General features: G+C 42.8%; 2 protein-coding genes across 2 annotated transcripts; both read right to left on the bottom strand.

Moving 5' to 3' along the window:
• Positions 1–1,567: 1,567 nt before the first annotated feature.
• On the bottom strand, positions 1,568–12,575 carry LOC118417251 (protein-glutamine gamma-glutamyltransferase K-like). The gene is made up of 8 exons (XM_035822735.1): positions 11,995–12,575; positions 7,688–7,873; positions 7,220–7,332; positions 6,451–6,589; positions 6,027–6,145; positions 3,033–3,140; positions 2,303–2,477; positions 1,568–1,719 (listed from the first exon to the last, which is right to left on the bottom strand). The coding sequence occupies exons 1-8, from the start codon at positions 12,305–12,307 to the stop codon at positions 1,583–1,585; spliced, it is 1,290 nt and encodes a 429-aa protein (XP_035678628.1). The 5' UTR covers positions 12,308–12,575; the 3' UTR covers positions 1,568–1,582.
• Positions 12,576–14,003: 1,428 nt separating this feature from the next.
• On the bottom strand, positions 14,004–17,945 carry LOC118417256 (protein-glutamine gamma-glutamyltransferase K-like). The gene is made up of 6 exons (XM_035822741.1): positions 17,879–17,945; positions 17,143–17,261; positions 16,519–16,684; positions 16,113–16,273; positions 15,484–15,620; positions 14,004–15,048 (listed from the first exon to the last, which is right to left on the bottom strand). The coding sequence occupies exons 2-6, from the start codon at positions 17,203–17,205 to the stop codon at positions 14,904–14,906; spliced, it is 672 nt and encodes a 223-aa protein (XP_035678634.1). The 5' UTR covers positions 17,206–17,261; positions 17,879–17,945; the 3' UTR covers positions 14,004–14,903.
• Positions 17,946–19,815: the final 1,870 nt, after the last annotated feature.

Raw genomic sequence — 19,815 nt, forward strand, 5'->3', positions numbered from 1 at the left:
ATTAGTATCTCATTATGTAAGTCAACACTCATTCTATCTACATACCAAAAATCATGAAGATCTGTCAACACGTTGTAGAGTTATTCCCGTCCAAAGTTTGAAAGGAAACCGGCGCCTGCAGTTCCAAAAAAGCCGCTAGGGGGCCCAAACTCACAGCACTTACTCTCTACCCCGAGGGCTATCAACCCTTAAAAAATCATGACCTCAGCATGTCCAGAACACCAGATATAAAAAAAAATGAGTATCCGCTGCAGTACCTTAGCAAGCCGCTAGGGGGCCCATTATCGAACTTGACCTTCGTTTTCCTGACCCCTACCCACCTACCAAATATCAACAGGATCCATCCAAGGCTTCTCGAGTTATGCTGTTGACACACAGACACACACACACACACAGACACACAAACACGCCCAAAACATAACCTTAGCCATTCTGGCAAAGGTAATAAACGTAACAGGAGGTGCCCCAACATGGTACGCTTTTTCTTGCGCTCAAACTCATGGCGCTCCATCGCTAGTTGCCTGAGAGTGGTCAAATTTTGATGACTGAATCTTCTACACATAGATTTGAACAACATACTTGAATAAGAAATGCATTCATGTGGTTCATGAACCTTTCGCGCTGCGTGTTAAAAGCGGCAAACATTGTGAGACAATTTCGTGTATGTAACCTTCCAATTTTGTGCTACGCTGGACAGTGTGCCTAACTTGGTACGCTTTTTTTACATTTTGCTCTCTTCAGAAGTAAGTGGTAAATTTAAGTACACAGAAAAAAATTAATAGCATGATATTTTAGCTTTCTTTTGACAGTAAAATCGTGACTGTATGTACTTCTTGTCTCACATGAGGAAGGCTGTACCTTGAACAATCCAGCTGATGTTTTTACGGGCAATGGGCTGAATGCACTGATTGTGAATGCCCGACTAAAAAAACATTACGAAAAAACGACACCGCCAACATCAACAAAACTCTGTCTGCTCAATAGGAAAATATCATCTACATCTCTAGCTCTCTATCAAGTCTTATTTTCATAGACAGCACGAATCATTTGTTACAGTCAAATAAACCTTTGGAGCGTTCTCTAGTCTGCCACCTTCACGGCCACACTCCCTTGGGAGCACAATGGTGGCAATGTTCATGTCGCTTCCTTTTGGTTGCTTTTCTACTCAACAAACATTTGAAGACCCATATTCATAGTGTTTTATGGAGTTTTATTTATGTGTATCATGGCAGTTGTGTGACTGCTTGGAAGAGTTTGTATAGTTAGCGACACGAGCCGCCAATACGCAGAGGCCGGTGACAGCAGTGATTCAGCACTGTCAACATTAATGTTAGAATTCTGTTTAAAAAAAACATGAAGTAAATATGTTAAAGTATACTTGGAATGCAAATTAAAGCTGTGTGCATGGACTTGGTTTATTTACCTTTGTAATCAGCATAGTCAGTGGCAACAAACACGGTGTACTTATGGATAACAAAATCAGCAAAAAATCAGTGCCATCTTACGACGGGAACCATCTTAGGGCAGCCCCCGTTATGACTTAAAGTGATAAATATGTCTGTTTCATGACAACGATTTTTTCTCACCAGACAGAATCTTCTGAGTCCACGGGGTAGCCGAGTTTGTTGAAGTAATTGTCGATGGTCATGGACACGTCAGTGTCGTGTGCCGACTGGAAGTTGGTGATGCTTCGGGCGGGGATTCCCAAACAGCGGAGCACTGGAGAGAAAAACAACATTCTTGATTGAATCGGACTTATAGCGGCCGCCAACATCCAGTCGGCCCCTAGAAGGGGAGGGGCCAGGTACAGCCCCAGCCTATTAGCGAGTGTTATACGCACTAGATGGCACTGAATCGTTAACAAATCGGTTGCAGCACAAGGTGTGTGCCGGCAATACGTTTTGACAGCACTACTACTGTCTTGATCAATATATGACAGCACTATGTTTGTGACAGCACTACAGCCGTCACAATCCTTATTGTTGACAGTACTAAGTTTGCAAGTAGGCCTCAATACTATCACTACTTCTATCACTACCATCATGATGGTTTATATATTTGACGCGCTACATCTGTGATTGTTCATATCAAGGCATATGGTTGATAGCATAATGTTTGTGACGACACTTCTACTGTGATAGTCCATTGTCTTAGACAGTACAATTTGGGACAACACACTACGTCTGCCACAACACTCTGTAAGAGCCCAGAATCAGTGACAACGATCATTCTATGACACCAGTATGCTTATGGCATTTACGTCGTGTGACGATCAGAAAAAAAATATTTTGCCCGTGCGTACCCGTAGTGAGGACACCGGAGAAGACCCAGCACTGCCCGTAACGCACCGGCCGGCGCTCCGTGCCCCACTGCCGCAGAATATCCACGCTGCCGTTCCACCCAGTTGGCGGGGTCCCCCAGGAGTAGTCACCCGACCAGTTGCCCTCCAAGACTCCATTTTCGTCCGCACTATTGACCTGCACCAACGAGGGACGATACCAAAGATGACACCTGCCTTATCCACAGATATATTACAGTGCTTGTATTAGCTATGTAGAGCTTACCTATGAAAATATTCAATCAGCTGCAACAAATGCAACAGCTTCACCCATCTTCATACCTGCGTAAAATATCCATATTTTCTCGTATGTTCGTTAAATTGCAAATCAGCATTCTGTCCATTGATCAATTTCTATTGCCCTTCGACGAACATGACTGGCGTATTGGAAATGCAAACATAAACAGACAGACTGTAATTCTCCCTGAATTAGTAGGCAAGTTCATTGACCCGATGACCTGGAATGTCTGTTAACTGTCATACAAGGTTTACGAATTACAAATTCTGCCAACTCTGAAGTCAACTACCTGTCAGTCTCACAACTGACCTAATGTCCTCCACTTCCTGTGTATGCGGTGGGACGTAACTAACATAAGAATATAGCTACAAAAATACTACAGACAAACAAACAATATTAAAATTTAAAACAATATTAATACCTCTGGTGGTGAAGATAGAATGCCGAACAACTCACCAATTTTGACATTGCTCTGCTGACGCTCACCGCGCTCCCCCGGGACTGCGGACCGAGTCCCGACTTTTCCAGCAACAGTAGAACGACATCGGGGATTCCAGGTTCAAACTGAGGGTAAACAATTTTCAAAAGTCTTGAAAACTAGATTATAATGAAATCAATATATATATAAATATTTGAAACTCGTGGCAAAACTCCTTCATCTGACAGCTAATTTGGCAAGCTGAAACACCCTACTTCTGGTTAATCGTGAATATGATTTGGTTTTTAGGAAATCTTACGCTTTTAGAAAATTACGTTTTTTTATGTTGTAATCATAATATGTATGTTTACCTAACGTGTGAACATGTTACATGCAAGCAATGCTGTCGATTCAGTCAATGGCTGTATCAAAGGAATAAACTTAAACTGAATAGAATTTGAATAGTGTTTGCTTTCCATAACAATTCAACATAGATAATGTTTGGATGTCTTCCTGCCATATTTATTTATTATTTTCACTCCGCGTACCGTAGGTACGCTTCGAGTGAAAATATTGTTTTCGTACCGTTTCTTCTTTCTTTCTTTCTTTCTCCTGTCACGACCTTTAAAGTGATTCCTCTCCGTCGTTCTTGAACCGAATGACCTGAAATTTGGCACAAGTGTACCTTGGGCCAATACCCTCGGACGTTTTTTTCTGTTTTTTGATAGATACTTTTAAAATGATTTTATGGATGTTTTTAGGTGGTGTTTTGACCGAACTTTATAATTGTGCCTCCCGTGCCCAGGTATTAAACCCAAGGGACCCGAAATTTGGTATGATACTGCGTGAGATACTTATCAAAAGGACCCCGGTATTATTTTTGGCCAAAAGTCACCTCAAAATGATATAAAAGCCAATTTGGCGGGGTATCTACGCATATTTTCACCGAGCTCGCGTTTCCCGCGTGTAACCATATATGGTCGCGTTTCCACGTGCGTCCGTTGTACCATATATGGTTATAGACGTTTCCGCGCGTGACGTAACCTGTTTACCTGCAGCTGTGCATTGTGGCTGATTGAATTTAGAAGGGAACCAATATGCGCCCGACACTTAGCGGAAGCGATGACCTGATTGGTCAGCTCGGGTACAGCCAATGAGGAAGGGTCTTTCAACTTAGCGGCTGGGAGTACAGATATGTCGCCGGGAAGAAGTCCGTTTAAAGTAAGTGTACTGTTTATCTTGAAATTGGCAACAATGCACAAACGCAGTAACGAATTTGGGTAACTTGTCGTCGTTATTGTGTAGTTTTTGTTTGATGTGCCCACGTTTAGAGTGTCGGGTTAAGCGACACTGGGTGTCAGAATGCCGCGGTAAGTGGGAGCGAACGCATGGAATATTGTTGGGCTTTGCAGTGACTGAGACAGTACTAGTATTGTAATATCAAGACAAGCTTTATTGACACGACAAAAAGTACAGTCAATTTTGTATGGCCAACTTTAAACTGCAAAAAAAAAAGAATACAGAGTACATGTATATCTTACAATTCTACCAATTACACATTACAATATGATGCTACTAATTATCTATGAAAAGTGTACAGTAGTTCTCTTCCATAGTATATAATAGTACAGATTTTCAGGGGCAAATAAACTAGTACAAACGTTACACTGTTGTGAATTGTCCATTCAGGTTGGTTGTACAAGAATATATGTAATCAGGTGTGGCTTTTTTTCTAATCAACAAACAAAAGTATCTTCCTTTTACTCTGGGTGGCAGTACATGCAATTACACAAAGGAAATACTAATTATTGTAATCTATTCTATTTTCTACTGGAGGAAGAGGATACATCACCAGGACTGTTGTACAGACAGGTGGGGTTGTGCCTTGATAGAAGGTGTCAATTTGACAGTGCTAAATTCATTATTGGCCGGCCCGGGTGCTGGAACTCAACTAATTCCACGAAGTCTGGCCTGACAGAGAACACAATAGTCAACTGGCTACAAAGGTGGCACCAACAGACACCAAGGAGAGGATAGCAAAGTCACGTGCAAGAAGTGTTCCCACATACATAATGAAACTGTGACAGAAACACCAGCTTGATGTATGATTAGGCTATTTGGGACAATATTGTAACTATTAAACTAAGTGACAATTAGAGATATTATAATACCAACCATGAGTTCAAACATTGTATTTCATGACAGACATGAATAAGTTTTTATGACTTTTCAGACACCACGTCATGGTATATGCTGTGTAATTTGATAATGCACTGTACTATAAACAGTTAATCAGAATAACTAAATAATCATAAACTGATTAGTTTATGTGGAAAATAAATGGGATGTTAAGGTTACAACAGACGTACAATAATTGCATTTGCTGCATCCTTTTTTAGACAAAAAGCATGCAAAACATTTAGATATATAAAACAGACTTCGTGCAAACGCACAGTGGCTAATTAGCTTTGTTCATCAATATAATGTATAAGCTGATTAACTCTAAGTATAAAAACAGAATGCGATCCTTTTTGTCTGAATGCAATGTGCATAACTTTATATGTATTTGTAATGATAATGTAATTGCAGTGCAGCCATGATATCCAATTGGATTTTTTTAAATCGCACTTCGCTAAAAACGGCTAATAAGCATATCTTGGTAAAGTCCCGTTTGTGACATTTTTTTTTATTGAAGTAAAACGGTGCCTGCTTTGTTAATGTGTGAAACATTAGCATGCTGTTTGCGTGTTGTAATAAAGAAATAAAAGTTTGATTACCGTACAGTACTACTAATAGTATAGTAGCACCGTAGTTCCGGGTCATTATCACATTGGATTTATTTTTTCAAGTTCAATTTTGGAAAAGTCAATTTTTGCATAAAGGGTATAGCGGAGTGAAAATAGCTGAATTTGCTCCTAAGCAAATACCGGCCTTTCTAGTTTATCTATTTATTGATATATATATTGTTATGCATAATTCGAAAGAAAGAGAAGAAGGAAGATTTTGAGTTGAACAAATCAAAAATACATTACCTGTCCAAAGTTCCACCCCCGTTTGCCAATGCGGTAATAGTTCCCGAAGAACTGGCACCCATACTCGTTCAGCACGTACTCCTCCAGCTTGGTGTTGTCATCAAGGTACGTCAGGTCGTCTAGAAATGTATGTTTTGTGTGTTTTGTTCTCTTTGTCAGTCATATGGTAGTGATACATCTGTTGTGATTGGACGTACTTTTGTGGCTTTCATTCAGCGATAGAATTGAATTGACGACATAGGCATACGACATATTTCCAAACCGGGGCCCGACCGGCCAGCTTTCGGAACGTAAAGGATAACACCAAACTACACACAACGTATAGAGAATAATCGTAGGCATTATTTCTGTATGTTACATATGCATTTCTATTTTTCGTTTCCACAAACTGCCCAGCCGGGCCCCGGTTTGGAAAAGTTACTACCTTTGCACCAGGGGTTGAAGAGGACGACGACGTTGCGAATGTCGACCTTTCTGCTGCGGGACCTCTCACCTGCCAACTCCGTCTCAACAACCACGTGATACCTGCCGACAATGGCGTTAGCAGGTGACGTGATACTCACCTGTGGGAGAAAGAAAACAATTTCTTTTGTAACTGAGTGAATGTTGCCTCCATCAAATTGGCCAGCAAAAAAGGTAGTCCGAACGCCTTTCTGAGGTCGTAGGGGCAGTGGGCCGTTATTCACTGTATCCAGAGCACTAGGGTAGAGCCAATCCCTCTCCTTCCACCGCCCTTTACCACCCCCCCCCCCCCCACACACACACACACACACACAAACTAAGTCCCAATTTCATGCCTGGTTGGAATGAGTGTGTACACGAAGCCTCTGGACCAAACTCCCTAACCCTTACGCCAACACGCATCGACCATAAGTAGTATTCGTCTTTCTTTTGTGCCCACGATCATTATGTTGATCATTATGTCAATCTCCTGTTAACGTCCGCCGAAGCTAGGTACTCATTTTCACCTGAGCGAACTCGGGACTTCCTGGGCCTGAGCCCAACGCGCTACCGATGACGCCACGCGATCTCAAATAGTCGTTGTATTAACGCACAATATCAATTGTTTTGCACATTATCAATAACATAGCGCCCAAAATCTAACGATATGAAATGCCCTTTTTTCTTATTATTAGTAGAATAATGTACATATTCCGATGTTGCCTTCTATGAAAAATTATTTTAATATCCACTTTGACATTCTGTCCGTCTGCCTTCTCCACTGCGGCGCTCCACTCGCCTTCCTTCAGGGCGTCTCCAACAGGAAGGCGTAACAGCGTGTCTTTACTCGGCAGCGGGTTATTACCTAAAGATGCACATGTAAGCTTTCAGTCCAATAGTCCTTATTATTTTAATCAAGATCATAAAAATGAAATACCACGTTACAACAAGTCAACTGAAAATGAAAATATATACCTAGAAATAAACACAAATCATGCAAAAGACTCTCATTTTTAAGCGTTTTTACTTCTATATCAAATTTTGGTTGCTGAAAACTGCCCTGTTAGGGTCCCGGTTTGGAAATGTGGCATAGTCATTAAGATGGAAATCTACAAACTCTGGAATACTGAAAACATGACTTCAATTCTTTTATATGTCTGAAATGGCCCTGTATAGGTAAAGTTTGGGTTTTCTCTTGTGATATAAAAAAAAAAACTCACCATACTGAAACTCGATCAGCAGCTTGTCCTTCTCCAGGTCGACTTCCCTGTCAAAAAGTAGTCCCACAGAGAACGGCTGACCACGCCTAACAACGTTGTTCTCCAGAAACTCCTCCGCGTGGTGAGCAGGTCCATTCTCATTCACGTGGAAGATGAAGTTCCCCAGCGTCAGCGGACGGTCTGTTGCTGTTTATGGAGATTGAGTAAAACGATGAACATAAAATTTCATGCATGCCCATAGGCAGGGAAGAAGTAGCCTGGACTCCAGCCGTTTTCGCTTTTGTCCCCAAGGTGAGCAAGGCTGGACTCCAGGCTAGGAGGGACGCGCGCACACACACACACACACACACACACACACACACACACACACACACACACGGAGGCACGCGAACAGAATGACAGAATGACGGATGGATCCTTTCTTGTCAGCTCTTTTATTGTCAATCTCTGTTCCTTTTTCCCCTTTAGAACATTAATCCTGTTTGGAGTCTTGGAGCTTTTCTTTACGATCTCAGTGGTCGGCGGACACACTCAGGCTATAGGGCTACAATTCCACACAAAAATCTAGAACGCAAACCTTTGACGATGGAATGCAATTTCCTACTTATTTCCGATGAACTTCTTAGTATCGTCTGTTGTTTCTCTATTTGGATTATACCAGAGTGTGTAACTTAAATGTCAATTTTGGATCCAAAAAGTATAATTTTTGTAACACTTTCTGGATCGAAGCTGCTTAGATACGAACGAATTGTATTGACTGCTGTGCGTTTGTTAGTTTTGGATATTTGGTGTGTGGTACTATAGCCCCCCCCCCCTAGCGGCGTGAAATGGTTCTGCAAATTTTAAATCTCGTGTTCTGGACATTGCTAGGTTCACAATTTTTGAGAGGTAGATAGTTCTTCACTTGCACGTCACCCACTGGGCGTTCCCTATCTTAATCTCGTATTAAAGTTAACGCTTCAGTTATTCCCGTGCAAGAATGAACTTTTCCGTATTCCCTATCCCTGTCATGCAACAACGCTTCAGTGCACTTTCGTACATGCGATGACTCAGTGTAAAGCCAGCCTTGGGGTCCAGACCCATTAAAGGAGGAGGGGCTGAAGAGAACGCCTGAATGGATTATATTGATGTTTGGTGTATGGGTAGGTCTTTGTAAGGCAATGGAATGCTACGGCCCCCTAGCGACGTGTTATGGTTCTGCAGCGGAACTTTCGGATTTCATATCTCAAGTTCTGGACATTGCTATGTTCACACTTTTTGAGAGGTAGATAGCTCTTGGAGGGGGTAGTTAGACGTGTGCCAGCATCACCAAACCACCACCCCCCACCCCCCAAAAAAAAGGTTTTTTGGGGAAGGGAACTGTAGGGACCAATTGTTTTTCCAGAGTATGATTTAAGAAGGGCTTGTTGGCGAGATAAGCGTAAAGCGCAGCCAGTTGCTCGTATTCAATGCAATACATAACACTTCCTTCCTGAATTCAGACCAGAGCGTTGACGGACCCCTAATACACCCCCCCCCCCCATACCTGCACGTCACCCACTGTACTGGGCGTTCCCTATCCTAATCACGCATCAAAGTTAACGCTTCAGTTAATCTTTAGATAGTAATTGTAGTGTAGAGTAGATCTATTACAAAATAACATTTGAGAACATTTTTTTCAGCCCTGATATATGCTATGCACAAAACAAATTACTTCTAAAATCAACCAAGTGACAAAATAGCCTTTTAAAAAAAAATTGGCACGGTCTAAGACAACAGTACACATGCATTACAGATTTCCTTCCGTACCAAAATGGACCATTCCAGAACCACTTGTGGTAGCAGAGTACAGTTTTCGGCCTATGGACATTCCTGACACGGTGACTGACATCGAAGCGGATAAAATCATACCAGGGTCCACTTCTGAAGCGCGACAAACTAATATGTTGAAGTCGAGGATATAACCTACGAAATAACTGAAAAGCAAAAAAATTTATCTTTTTTTTCTTAAGTTTGACGCCCACTTTGAAACGGGGTCATGCGGGGCCATGCGGAATTGCAGCCGACTCACCGAGGCAGACAGCTGTAAAGGTCACGCGCATTCATACACCAAATAGACGTCATAACCTTACACATACAACCTGAAAGTCGACTTCTTATACTTCCATATACTAGTAGCAAAGCTTATCCCCCGCTGTCTTTCACGTTACAGTGTTCACAGGCGCTTCCAGATTTCGGCCGCACTACTTTCTTTACATTGACCTCCGGGGGTCGCGGATACATACTGTACTCTGCGACCTTGTATCCTGAATGACCTCCGTACCAAAATGGGCCATCCCAAAAATCATGATCACTTATATACTGAACTGAACTACAATTACCACCGTACCAAAATGGGCCATCCCAAAAATCACTAGTTTCCCAAACTGAACTACAATTACCTCCGTACCAAAATGGGCCATCCAAAAAATTAGTTGTTTCCTAGAATGGACCATTCTAATGTTTTCCCCCGTGCAAGAATGAAATATTCCGTATCTGCCTGGGGCTGTATGTAGCTATTCCTGTCATGCAACAGCGCTAACGCTTCAGTGCACTTTTGTACATGCGATGACTCAGTATCAAGCCAGCCTTAGGGTCCAGACCCATAAATATCAAGGGTGTGGGGCCCTCTTGTTAAAACTGTGCGATGAAAATTTAGTAAAATGGACCATTCCCATGTTTTCCCCTCGTGCAAGAATGAACTTTTCCGTATTCCCTATTCCTGTCATGCAGCAACGCTAACGCTTCAGTGCGCTTTTCTAAGTAAGATGACTCAGTACTATTAAACCAGCCTAAGGGTCCAGACACATAAAAGGGGGTGGGGCTCTCTTGTCAAAGCTGTGCGATGAAGACTTAGTAAATGTATTTGTCAATGTGATTCTAGTGACTTTTCTGAGTACAGAATCTTGGTACAGCACCTTCATACCTCGTACAAAAATATACAGACCTTCATATTGATTGTGCATTATGTGCATGTAAAGTGGGTACTATATAACACCGTAAGGCGGTTTTATCCACTATACAGATACACAAATTAAAGAGTTATCTTGCACAACAATCTTTGTGGCGAGAACACAAAGGATGATATCTTATAGGTCACAGATCACAACATGCATGGCTAAATCTTGGTGAATATTTTCGTTCCGAACAACCACGAAGCGCTTTCGAGAACAACAAAAACGTTTACGGTTACGCAGTTAATCGCTAAGTATCTTGTTCAGTTGGTCTGGACCCGAATGAAATTTGCTCATCCATCTGTAAATTACGTGGGTAGGGCAGGGAGGGGCAGTCCATACAGGGTGCAGTTTCCGTGATTTCTGTGGAATCTATTAGTTTTTGTGTTTTTTTTCCTTGATCTATGAATTATCATGATTTTTTCATCTATTTGTGGCTCGCGGCAATTAATGATCAAGTTCGAAAACGAAACCGGTCCTAGATATGACAACATTATTGTCATAAGCTTTCCCTAATTTCCATGCACCGAGGCTAAAATGGTGAACCACTCTAGGCACTTGTAGGCCTTTAACCATGGTCACCACTGAAAGGAACGTTAGTGTGTGCATATGTGTGTAACACCTGTTGGTCTGTACTTTAGAACCTGTAGAATTAATTCTGGTAGACTAGTGATGGTAGAGACGTCTGTTGCACAGGGGCTATATGTGACGTCGCGGCGGCATTACTTTCACGGAAACAAGCAGGGGGAATGTGTATGGGCACCCTCCGTCCCTCTGCCAACCAAAACAACCAACACCTCCCCCCAACCCCAGCCCGATGGCACACAAAGTTTTGCCTGCACATAAAGTTCTACAGCGTGTCTGCGCGCTCCGAAATCCGTCGGATTCCCTACGAGTTCGTACGGAAGCTGTACTTACGGATCCCAAAAGATTGCCACGTTTTGGCACGTAGACAGCACGTTGTACGTACGGCGGGTGTGCCCTTAGCTTTAGGGTGTGTATGTGTGTGTAACAAATGTTGTCCAGTACTTCAGAAACTAAGCATGGATAGAATTAATTCGGGTAGATCGGTAGAGATGTCTTTTCCACGGGGTGATATGCGACATTCAGTGCTACGGGCATTACTTTCACGGAAACAAGCAGCCGGAATGCGTGGGTGCACCCTCCGTTGACCCCCCCCCCTCCACCACCACCACCATGCTAAGGTTTATGGCGTTTGTTGGCGATATAAATTAGGCTACACAAAGACACGCGTAAGTTTAGAAACAGTGTCGATCACTGCGCCAACATTTAAACTACCAGATAGCAATACACCTTACTTGATCATGAACTTACGTTTAGGGGGTGGAGTCACGATAGGCGGCGGTTCCACGGGCCCCACGGGAGGTGGAGGCACGATAGGCGGTTCCACGGGCCCCACGGGAGGTAGAGGAGGCCACCAGGGGCTCTCAATAATCATCGGGAAGTTTGCGTAGGGTCTGCGAACCCTGCGCCCGGTATCGAAGGCGAAACCTCTGGGTCTTTCAGCCATGGTGCGTCCCGTCTGGAGGTGTGCGGACGAGTGAGACAAGTTTGGGCGTGCGAGGTGACTTCTATTGTTCTGTTGGAGGTCATCTTGCCAAACTTGCCAAGCCTCAACATCAATCATCTTGAATACGTAGATTTGAAGGTGCCGCGTGACGTTATCATCGCAGATTTAATGGGTATCATTAACAAGTTCTAACAGAAAGCTGATATGCGCTTATAGCTAAAGAAAGAACGCAGTCAAAAGTTAGACGATGGTGTCCAACATTGTTTCTGTGTGACAATCTGTATTGTGGCAAGAACGGTTTAAGTCGTTTGTCTGTCGGTCGGTGTATCCTGCCTGTCTTTACCTGCCTGCATGTCAGTGTCTGCATGTCTGTCTGTCTGCCTGCCTGCATATCTGTGTCTGTCTACATGGCTGTGCCTAGCTGTCTGCCTGTCCGTCTGCCTGTCTCTACGTCTGTGTCTGTCTGCATGTCTGTGTCTGTCTGTCTGTCTGTCTGTCTGTCTGCATGGCTGTGCCTAGCTGCATGTCTGTCGGTCTGTCTGCTCTGTGTGTCTGTCTACATGCCTGTGTCTAGCTGCCTGTCTGCACGTCTGTGTCTGTCTGCACGACTGTCGGTCTGTCTGCATGTCGGTGTCTGTTTGTCTGTCTGCATGGCTGTACCTAGCTGCATGTCTGTCGGTCTGCCTGCATGTCTCTGTGTGTCTGTCCACATGCCTGTGTCTATCTGCCTGCCTGTCCATCTGCCTGTCTGCACGTCTGTGTCTGTCTGCATGACTGTCGGTCTGTCTGCATGTCGGTGTCTGTCTGTCTGTCTGCATGGCTGTACCTAGCTGCATGTCTGTCGGTCTGCCTGCATGTCTCTGTGTGTCTGTCTACATGCCTGTGTCTATCTGCCTGCCTGTCCATCTGCCTGTCTGCACGTCTGTGTCTGTCTGCATGTCCGTAAGTCTGTCTGCATGTCTGTGTCTGTCACTCTGCATGTCCGTGTCCACCTGCCCAACTTTTTGTGTCTGTCTGCATGTCCGTGTCTACCTGCCTGCCTGTCTGTGTCTGTCTGCCTGTCTCTCTGCCTGTCTAGACGTCTGTCTGTCTGCCTGTTTGCTTACCAGTCGGTCGCTCCTGTGTGTATGTGTTTGTGGAGGGAGGGGGCTTTAGATGGCTTGCTGAGTTACACGGGTGGATAGGTGGTTTCTATGTTAGGGTGGATCAGTCGGTGGATCAGTGGGTGGGTCTGGTGGGTGGGCGCATCGATTGCAGTATTGGCGTTTGTCGGTAGGTGCGTTAATTTCACACTTAATCATAAAGACACGTAGAAAGAACGTTTTTCTTACTGTTATCACGGTTCAATGGCAACAACTGGGAAAATAACAGCGGTATTGAGGTCGTGTTGAGGTCATCAGGCACTGTGTACAGGCTGCCATTACCGACTCTTGCGATTTAGCCCTGCCTTTTGTAAGCAATTCAGAATGAGTAGTTCGCTCACCCAATACTCGTAGCAATAAGAGCTCTGCCTTTAAATATACGAAGGGTAAAATTTGCGGGACACTGTTGCCGAGCAAAACAGGAATTAGTGTCTTCTGTTCTTCTATGGAGACCAAGTGGCCGGGTACATTGCAGAAATTTGACTTTTACGGACACTTTAACTAGAGACTCTGGTATTGATTTTGAAAACCTAGAGCAAGCTATGTCAGATAGGGGCCTATGGAGTGAAATATGTATTAGCCTGGTCCCGACCTCCGGTCGCTGATGTATGTTTGTAAATATATGACGCACATAAGACCTGTAATAAGGACATCGTGTAGAGACACCAAATGACAAAGTTAACCTTTATTGAATTGTCCTTACAGCATCGCTGTGAAGCGTGTATGTAGACGTTTGTTTCGCTAGATCATTAGATGTTTGTTAATCATTGATGCATTGGACAGTTACAGTCTTTCAAGTATTATGTATATGAATTTATTACATGACGTAGTTACGTAATGAAGCATGTTGATCCTAATACATTGTTACCAATTGTGCGAGTGATTTAAACCAAACATGACGTTATATTTCGTTCTTTCGATTTGACGTACATTCAAATAGAGTAGCGTGTTTGCAAAAGCAGACATCATTTTAGTATCATCTCCACTTTTACAAACAATTTGGAATCAAAAAGTGGTGTCATGGTTTTCGTATCTGGTACTCTGTTCTTCTTGTCTGAGTTATACTAAAAATGAGGTTTCGCAGTCATTTTTATATTACACCATGAATTCACCTTTCAGCCCCCACCAACAAATTTAAAGACCCCAAAACCATATCTAACTTGAAGATTGAAGATTATTAGAAAAAAATCATTGGCAGCTCAAAGGAAAAAAAGCTGTCGAACGGTTAAACGGCCAGTTTACGGTCCTACGTAGCGTAGTTGATAAAGGGTTAGGATTTATTCTATTTGACAGGGTTTGAACCTGAAGTGATGTACTTTTTGATTTCCATTATGAACATTTATTAGGATACTGTCGTGCATTTGCAATCAAATTGTTTTAAAGTTATATCCAATTGTGCATCATGGCAGTCCCGCAAAACAAATTATGAAACATTCAGATTTGGTAAAGACCGGTTTGCGATATGGCGACGACCGTTGGGAAAGGCTACGACCGTTAACGGAAAATTCTCACCGGGTCCCGTGTTGATTCTACTCGAGTTAAATTCAACCCGGGGCCCCGCCATGCCAGGCCTATTCCTTCTTCACCACGACTTCCATTTCTCCGGTGACCTGCTGCAGCTTGTCGGACGTGAAGGAGGCCACGATGGTCCTCTTCCCGGCCCTCCTGGGCGTCATAGGCTCGACCAGAGTCACGGTCTTCTTGGGCCCGATGGAACTGAGAAGAGAAAAATGGCGTTTGACGGTTTGTCAGTTGGTGATTCAAACAATCGGTTACATGCGTTTTGACGCTACGCAATTATGTTTTGACGTTACGCAATTGTGTAATCATAACCTAAGAGTTTTATATACAGGAGGAGTTGCCTACAAGGGACTTTGTGTCTGGACCAAGAGCTGATTTGTTTCTACCAAAATCTGCTTTTGACATAATATGAGATATTAACGCAAAAATGCAAGAAATATGTACAGACTGGAAAACAATTTCATACCTTTGACTTTATATTTGTATGCTTTTCTTTGTTTGTATTTACTTATTTAAATTTTTCTTTCTTCTTTAAGCTTTGGCATGAAAATGAGTTAATGACTTGAGAAGTCGCAACCGTGTATTGTTGAGAAAAGAAAATAGAAGAATTAAGGACGGAGGCAAACTCACGGATAAGGAATGGTCTTGGGCGTCTGCAGCCCGGGGCCCTCGATACGGAACACTGCGTCCATCAGCTTCACGTCTAAGGGGTTAGTGAACTCCACGGTCACCTTGGACTGTTCATACATTGTCATCTCCGATGGCCCCTAAACAAGTCAACAAGAAGAAGATCAAACATTACGCAATATTCTAACAAAGCATACGCGCATGTCAAATGGGTAATATACAGCTATTTCATCACCATTTTGATGTACGTTATTTTGATCTTCTGTAATTTTGTATCCTGTACTCAAGGAAGACTACTAGAATTCAGCAACACAGTTACAAGACACGTCATGCCAGCAAGCACACATACAGACTACCAAAACTGAGAACTAATGCTATGAAGAAGACTTTCATATATAGATCCATATCTACACGGAATGATTTGCACTATAAACAGTTGCAAGTATTTGTATGTGTTACGTTATGTCATGTGTGTACTTTTATATATGTCCGGGAAGCCGACTAGCAGTGTGGAATATTTTGTATCACAGCTAATGGACAAATAAAGCCTCTCAAAGCCTCTCTCTCAAATTCACTTGTAAAGTCTAATGAACATCTCATAAACAAGCAAACAAATAAACAAACAAACAAACCTTCAGAACGAGATCTGGGCTGACAAGGCGGAAGCTGTGTTCACCCACGTACACCTGCTTGGTGGTGTCGACGTGGGCCATGACGAACAGCTTGACGATGGACTGTTCAACCAGCTTGTCCAAGTACTCCTTGGGTGTGTACTTCACCTCCACGAATCCCTCTGGAAACGACATCAAGTCACGAAGCAGACATAGTTATCCTAACCATTCATCACTAACGAAAGCACATGTAATACATTTGGTCATATTTGCAACATCGAATTCTAAAAGGCAATATTTGCAACAGTTATATTTGCAACGGTGGTTTCAAACTGCCATATTCTGAAAATATTCTAAATACCTGATTTTGAATACATATGACTACAGATATAGGTTACCCCACGGAAAGAGGTGAATTAGCGTTTACCTCCGTTAGGTTCAATGGTCACGTCCTGTTCCAGCTCTCCTATTTTCGCGGCCGGCGTGCCGGTGTAGTATGAGGCCTTGGCAGTCAGGTGAGCCGTGACGTGGCGAGGCTCCGAACTGGTGTTCTTCATGTACAGGGTGATCTGGATGTCTTCGCCCATCTTGATCTATGTGTAAAACCAGCATCATGATACAGTTACAAGCCCTTCATGCATTACATTTCGTATGTATTAATGGTATTTGCGTCTTGCGAGTCAGGGAATGCCTACACTTAACGTGTTTTAAGGAAACCCCGGTGTACAATTAGCATATCTACAACACTATAACAACCAACACTGTTTTGAGCATAAGCTAGTTCTCAGTTTGAAGTCCGCATGTGCAATGTGATGCATTGTGGGTGATGTGTCAAAGCTGAAGGCCTCTGGTACCTTATTTATTATCAGGGGCATTCAACTTTGACATATTACCCACAATGCAGCGCACGGCACATGCGCACTTCAAACCGTGAACTAGCTTGGTGTTACATATCAGGTCCGACGTCTGCTTACTCCCAAGTGAAACGAAAGGTCCTATTTCATCTTGGTGATAAGATAAAGCAACCCACTTCTGGCAGTATCACGTTTACCTTTGCATAAGTGTTGACGTAAAACTCCACGTCTTCCTTCTTGATGACGTCATCATAGGCCATAGGATAGCTGCCGTACCTTGCAGCCTCGCGCACTGCGACTCGCTCCTGATCGGACCCTGTGGTAGGCACGTGTTGTGCATTAATGTGGAGTCACATTCGTCATTCACTTTTGCCCGAAGATTTTCGGAGTTTATGGCTAGAAATCACATGTGTGTAATTCTTTGATCATAAAATGGGCCCATCGGGTAGTTTGCCGGCTATTTTTTCACTTTCAGGCATGATCCCAACTTGGCCCCATGGGACACCCCTCGGCTACCTGGTTATTTTGTGGGCAAGGCTGGGCCCCAGGTTGATTTTAACTCAGTAAGTCAGCAACATCATGAGATAAGATCATCTCACAGAGAGTTAGGACTAACTGACAAGTGTTATCTTCGTCAAAAAGGGAGAATATGGTCAGCAATCTGCACTATCTTCTGTGACAATGTCATCCAGTCATTGAGTTTGTGATAGAAGGGGTAGGGTTTAAACCTATCCCATCACATATTCTATAGATAACTTCTACAAGATCTTATTTGTCGCCGTAAAATACATGTATGCTTTGACCAGCACTAACTACATTTTCAGGTATTCTATGAATCGTTCCAGAATGCCATGGTTAGCACACAACCTCCGATGTGATTCAGCTAGGGCAATCAATGTACGTGTCACTTGTAGATAAATATGCTTGACCAACCTTCCGGATGTTTGTAGTTCTCCGTGATGTCTTCCCTTTCCTTAGAGCCCACTTTCTTGGTGATAGCTGTATTATGGTTGGCTCAAAATCACCGTCCGGGTCCTCGTAAACCTAAAATGCAAAATAGATTCAATCATAATCATAATCATAATCATAATCATAATCATAATCATAATCATAATCATAATCATAATCATAATCATAATCATAATCATAATCATAATCTGGTCAACGCACGTTTTCTCTCTTATTACGCTTGATCGAAATATCATAAGAATCTTGGAAGAGAAATTGAGACATCACTTCTCATTCTTTGCAGTGACTTTGGAGGTAATAATGTAATTCAGCCCTCAGTGAAATAATTATTGAGATTAGTGAATCAGACGCTCAACAGTCTGCCAACTGTCAGTCTACAACAACGAACCGAGTCCAGTAGAAACTGTGCGCAATATATAGCACTGGTGTGTCATCAGAAACAAGAAAGCTTCTGAAAGAAGCTGGCCGGTGCGTATTTTGGAAAAAGCCTGGATGTTAAACAAAATTACATGAAAGGTATAGTTTTTAAGTATCGAATTACTGAATTGATCTGTCTTCTATTAACAAAACATTACGTGAGATTTGTCTAACAAAGAAAAAAATTGTTACAAGTGGGGTTCGAACCCCCGATCCACGGCTGCAAAAGCAAATCGCTATCTGCACCCAGCGCCTTAGACCGTTCGGCCACGCTGACTCAATTACGTAATCATGCGTATAGAAGGGCTATTAGAAGGGTTTGGTTAAATTGACCGATCCATGCATGCATCCATCCATGCATCCATGCAAACCAAACGAATGGTTGAAAGAACCGCTTCTCCCGTCTCAAAGCCGGTGCTACGCACCGGCAAAAAACAGACCCATAGAGGCTGCTGAGGAAACGTCAACGAAAACTTTACCTGGAATACCATCCTGTCAGCGTTCACTGCGGCAAACACGACCCCGGTGTCAAACGGCAGGTAGACCTGCCCGTTCTTTACCGCAGTCACGGGGCACGGGCCGCACTGGAACACTCCTATAGGAAATAACGAAGTTCATAACAAAGTTTAAAACAAAAGTCATGATCAGAAAATAAAAGAGACTAGTCACTCTCTTTACACTGCCATTGCTTTATTCACACCAACGTTTGGGTGACCGTCTGTAACCGTCGGGCAGTTCTGACTGGTTCACATAGTTTGAAACAGCTCTCAGTTCGAATTCATATGTGGACCTACAAATGTGTGAGCATTGAACTCTGATCTGTGAGCAGCGCCACCTGTCCTGCAGTACAATGTGAACCAATCTGAATTGCCCTGAAGAAGGTGACAGACGGTCATCACCGAAACGTTGTTGAGAATACAGCAATGGCTGTGTAACAATTTGTTCAGTGACGTACCAACATGATGAAACTTTTCATGGAGGGAAAGTCAGAAATTTTGTTTGTACTTTTTATATTCATGATAAGTTCAAATCAGCCTGCTCGCTTCTTTTCGTTGAGGCCATGAGGAAGGATATGCAAATCTGAATAATTAATGAGGAAATCATGTTAACCTTCCCTGTCATATTATAGGACTATTGCAACATGTGATATTTGTAACTGAGACAGAGAAGAATGTAGATAGATACATATTACGCAAATAATGATCTAATTTGCATGATTAATGAAAAATGCTATAATCCCATTGTGGTATATTTCTTACTTGTGGCATTTGGAAGTAATGTACATCATTGAACATTAATCATGCAAATGAGGACCATAGTCAGTTCAGTCATCCATCAGGTGACGCTATAATGAGGTCCGCATTTGCATAAATTATCAGAAAATGTGATTGAAGCCTTCATTCTGAACATAGATTGCGCACGTCAGCTATTTGGGTGATCAATTGATATAATCTATAATCAATTGATATAATTTATGCAAATGA

Source organism: Branchiostoma floridae, chromosome 6, assembly GCF_000003815.2.
Source record: "Branchiostoma floridae strain S238N-H82 chromosome 6, Bfl_VNyyK, whole genome shotgun sequence".
Classification (NCBI taxonomy): domain Eukaryota; kingdom Metazoa; phylum Chordata; class Leptocardii; order Amphioxiformes; family Branchiostomatidae; genus Branchiostoma; species Branchiostoma floridae.

Bases quoted from the DNA above. Each gene is read 5' to 3' on its own strand.
- LOC118417251 (XM_035822735.1), bottom strand. From the start codon at position 12,307: ATGATTGATGTTGAGGCTTGGCAAGTTTGGCAAGATGACCTCCAACAG. The intron at 6,590-7,219 runs GTGGATATTAAA...TTTCTCCCACAG, and splicing joins CAGACGGACAGAATGTCAAA to GTGAGTATCACGTCACCTGC. The intron at 3,141-6,026 runs GTAATGTATTTT...GTTTACCCTCAG, and splicing joins GGGGGTGGAACTTTGGACAG to TTTGAACCTGGAATCCCCGA.
- LOC118417256 (XM_035822741.1), bottom strand. From the start codon at position 17,205: ATGGCCTATGATGACGTCATCAAGAAGGAAGACGTGGAGTTTTACGTC. The intron at 16,685-17,142 runs GTAAACGTGATA...TTTTACACATAG, and splicing joins ACGTCAACACTTATGCAAAG to ATCAAGATGGGCGAAGACAT. The intron at 16,274-16,518 runs GTAAACGCTAAT...TGTCGTTTCCAG, and splicing joins GACCATTGAACCTAACGGAG to AGGGATTCGTGGAGGTGAAG.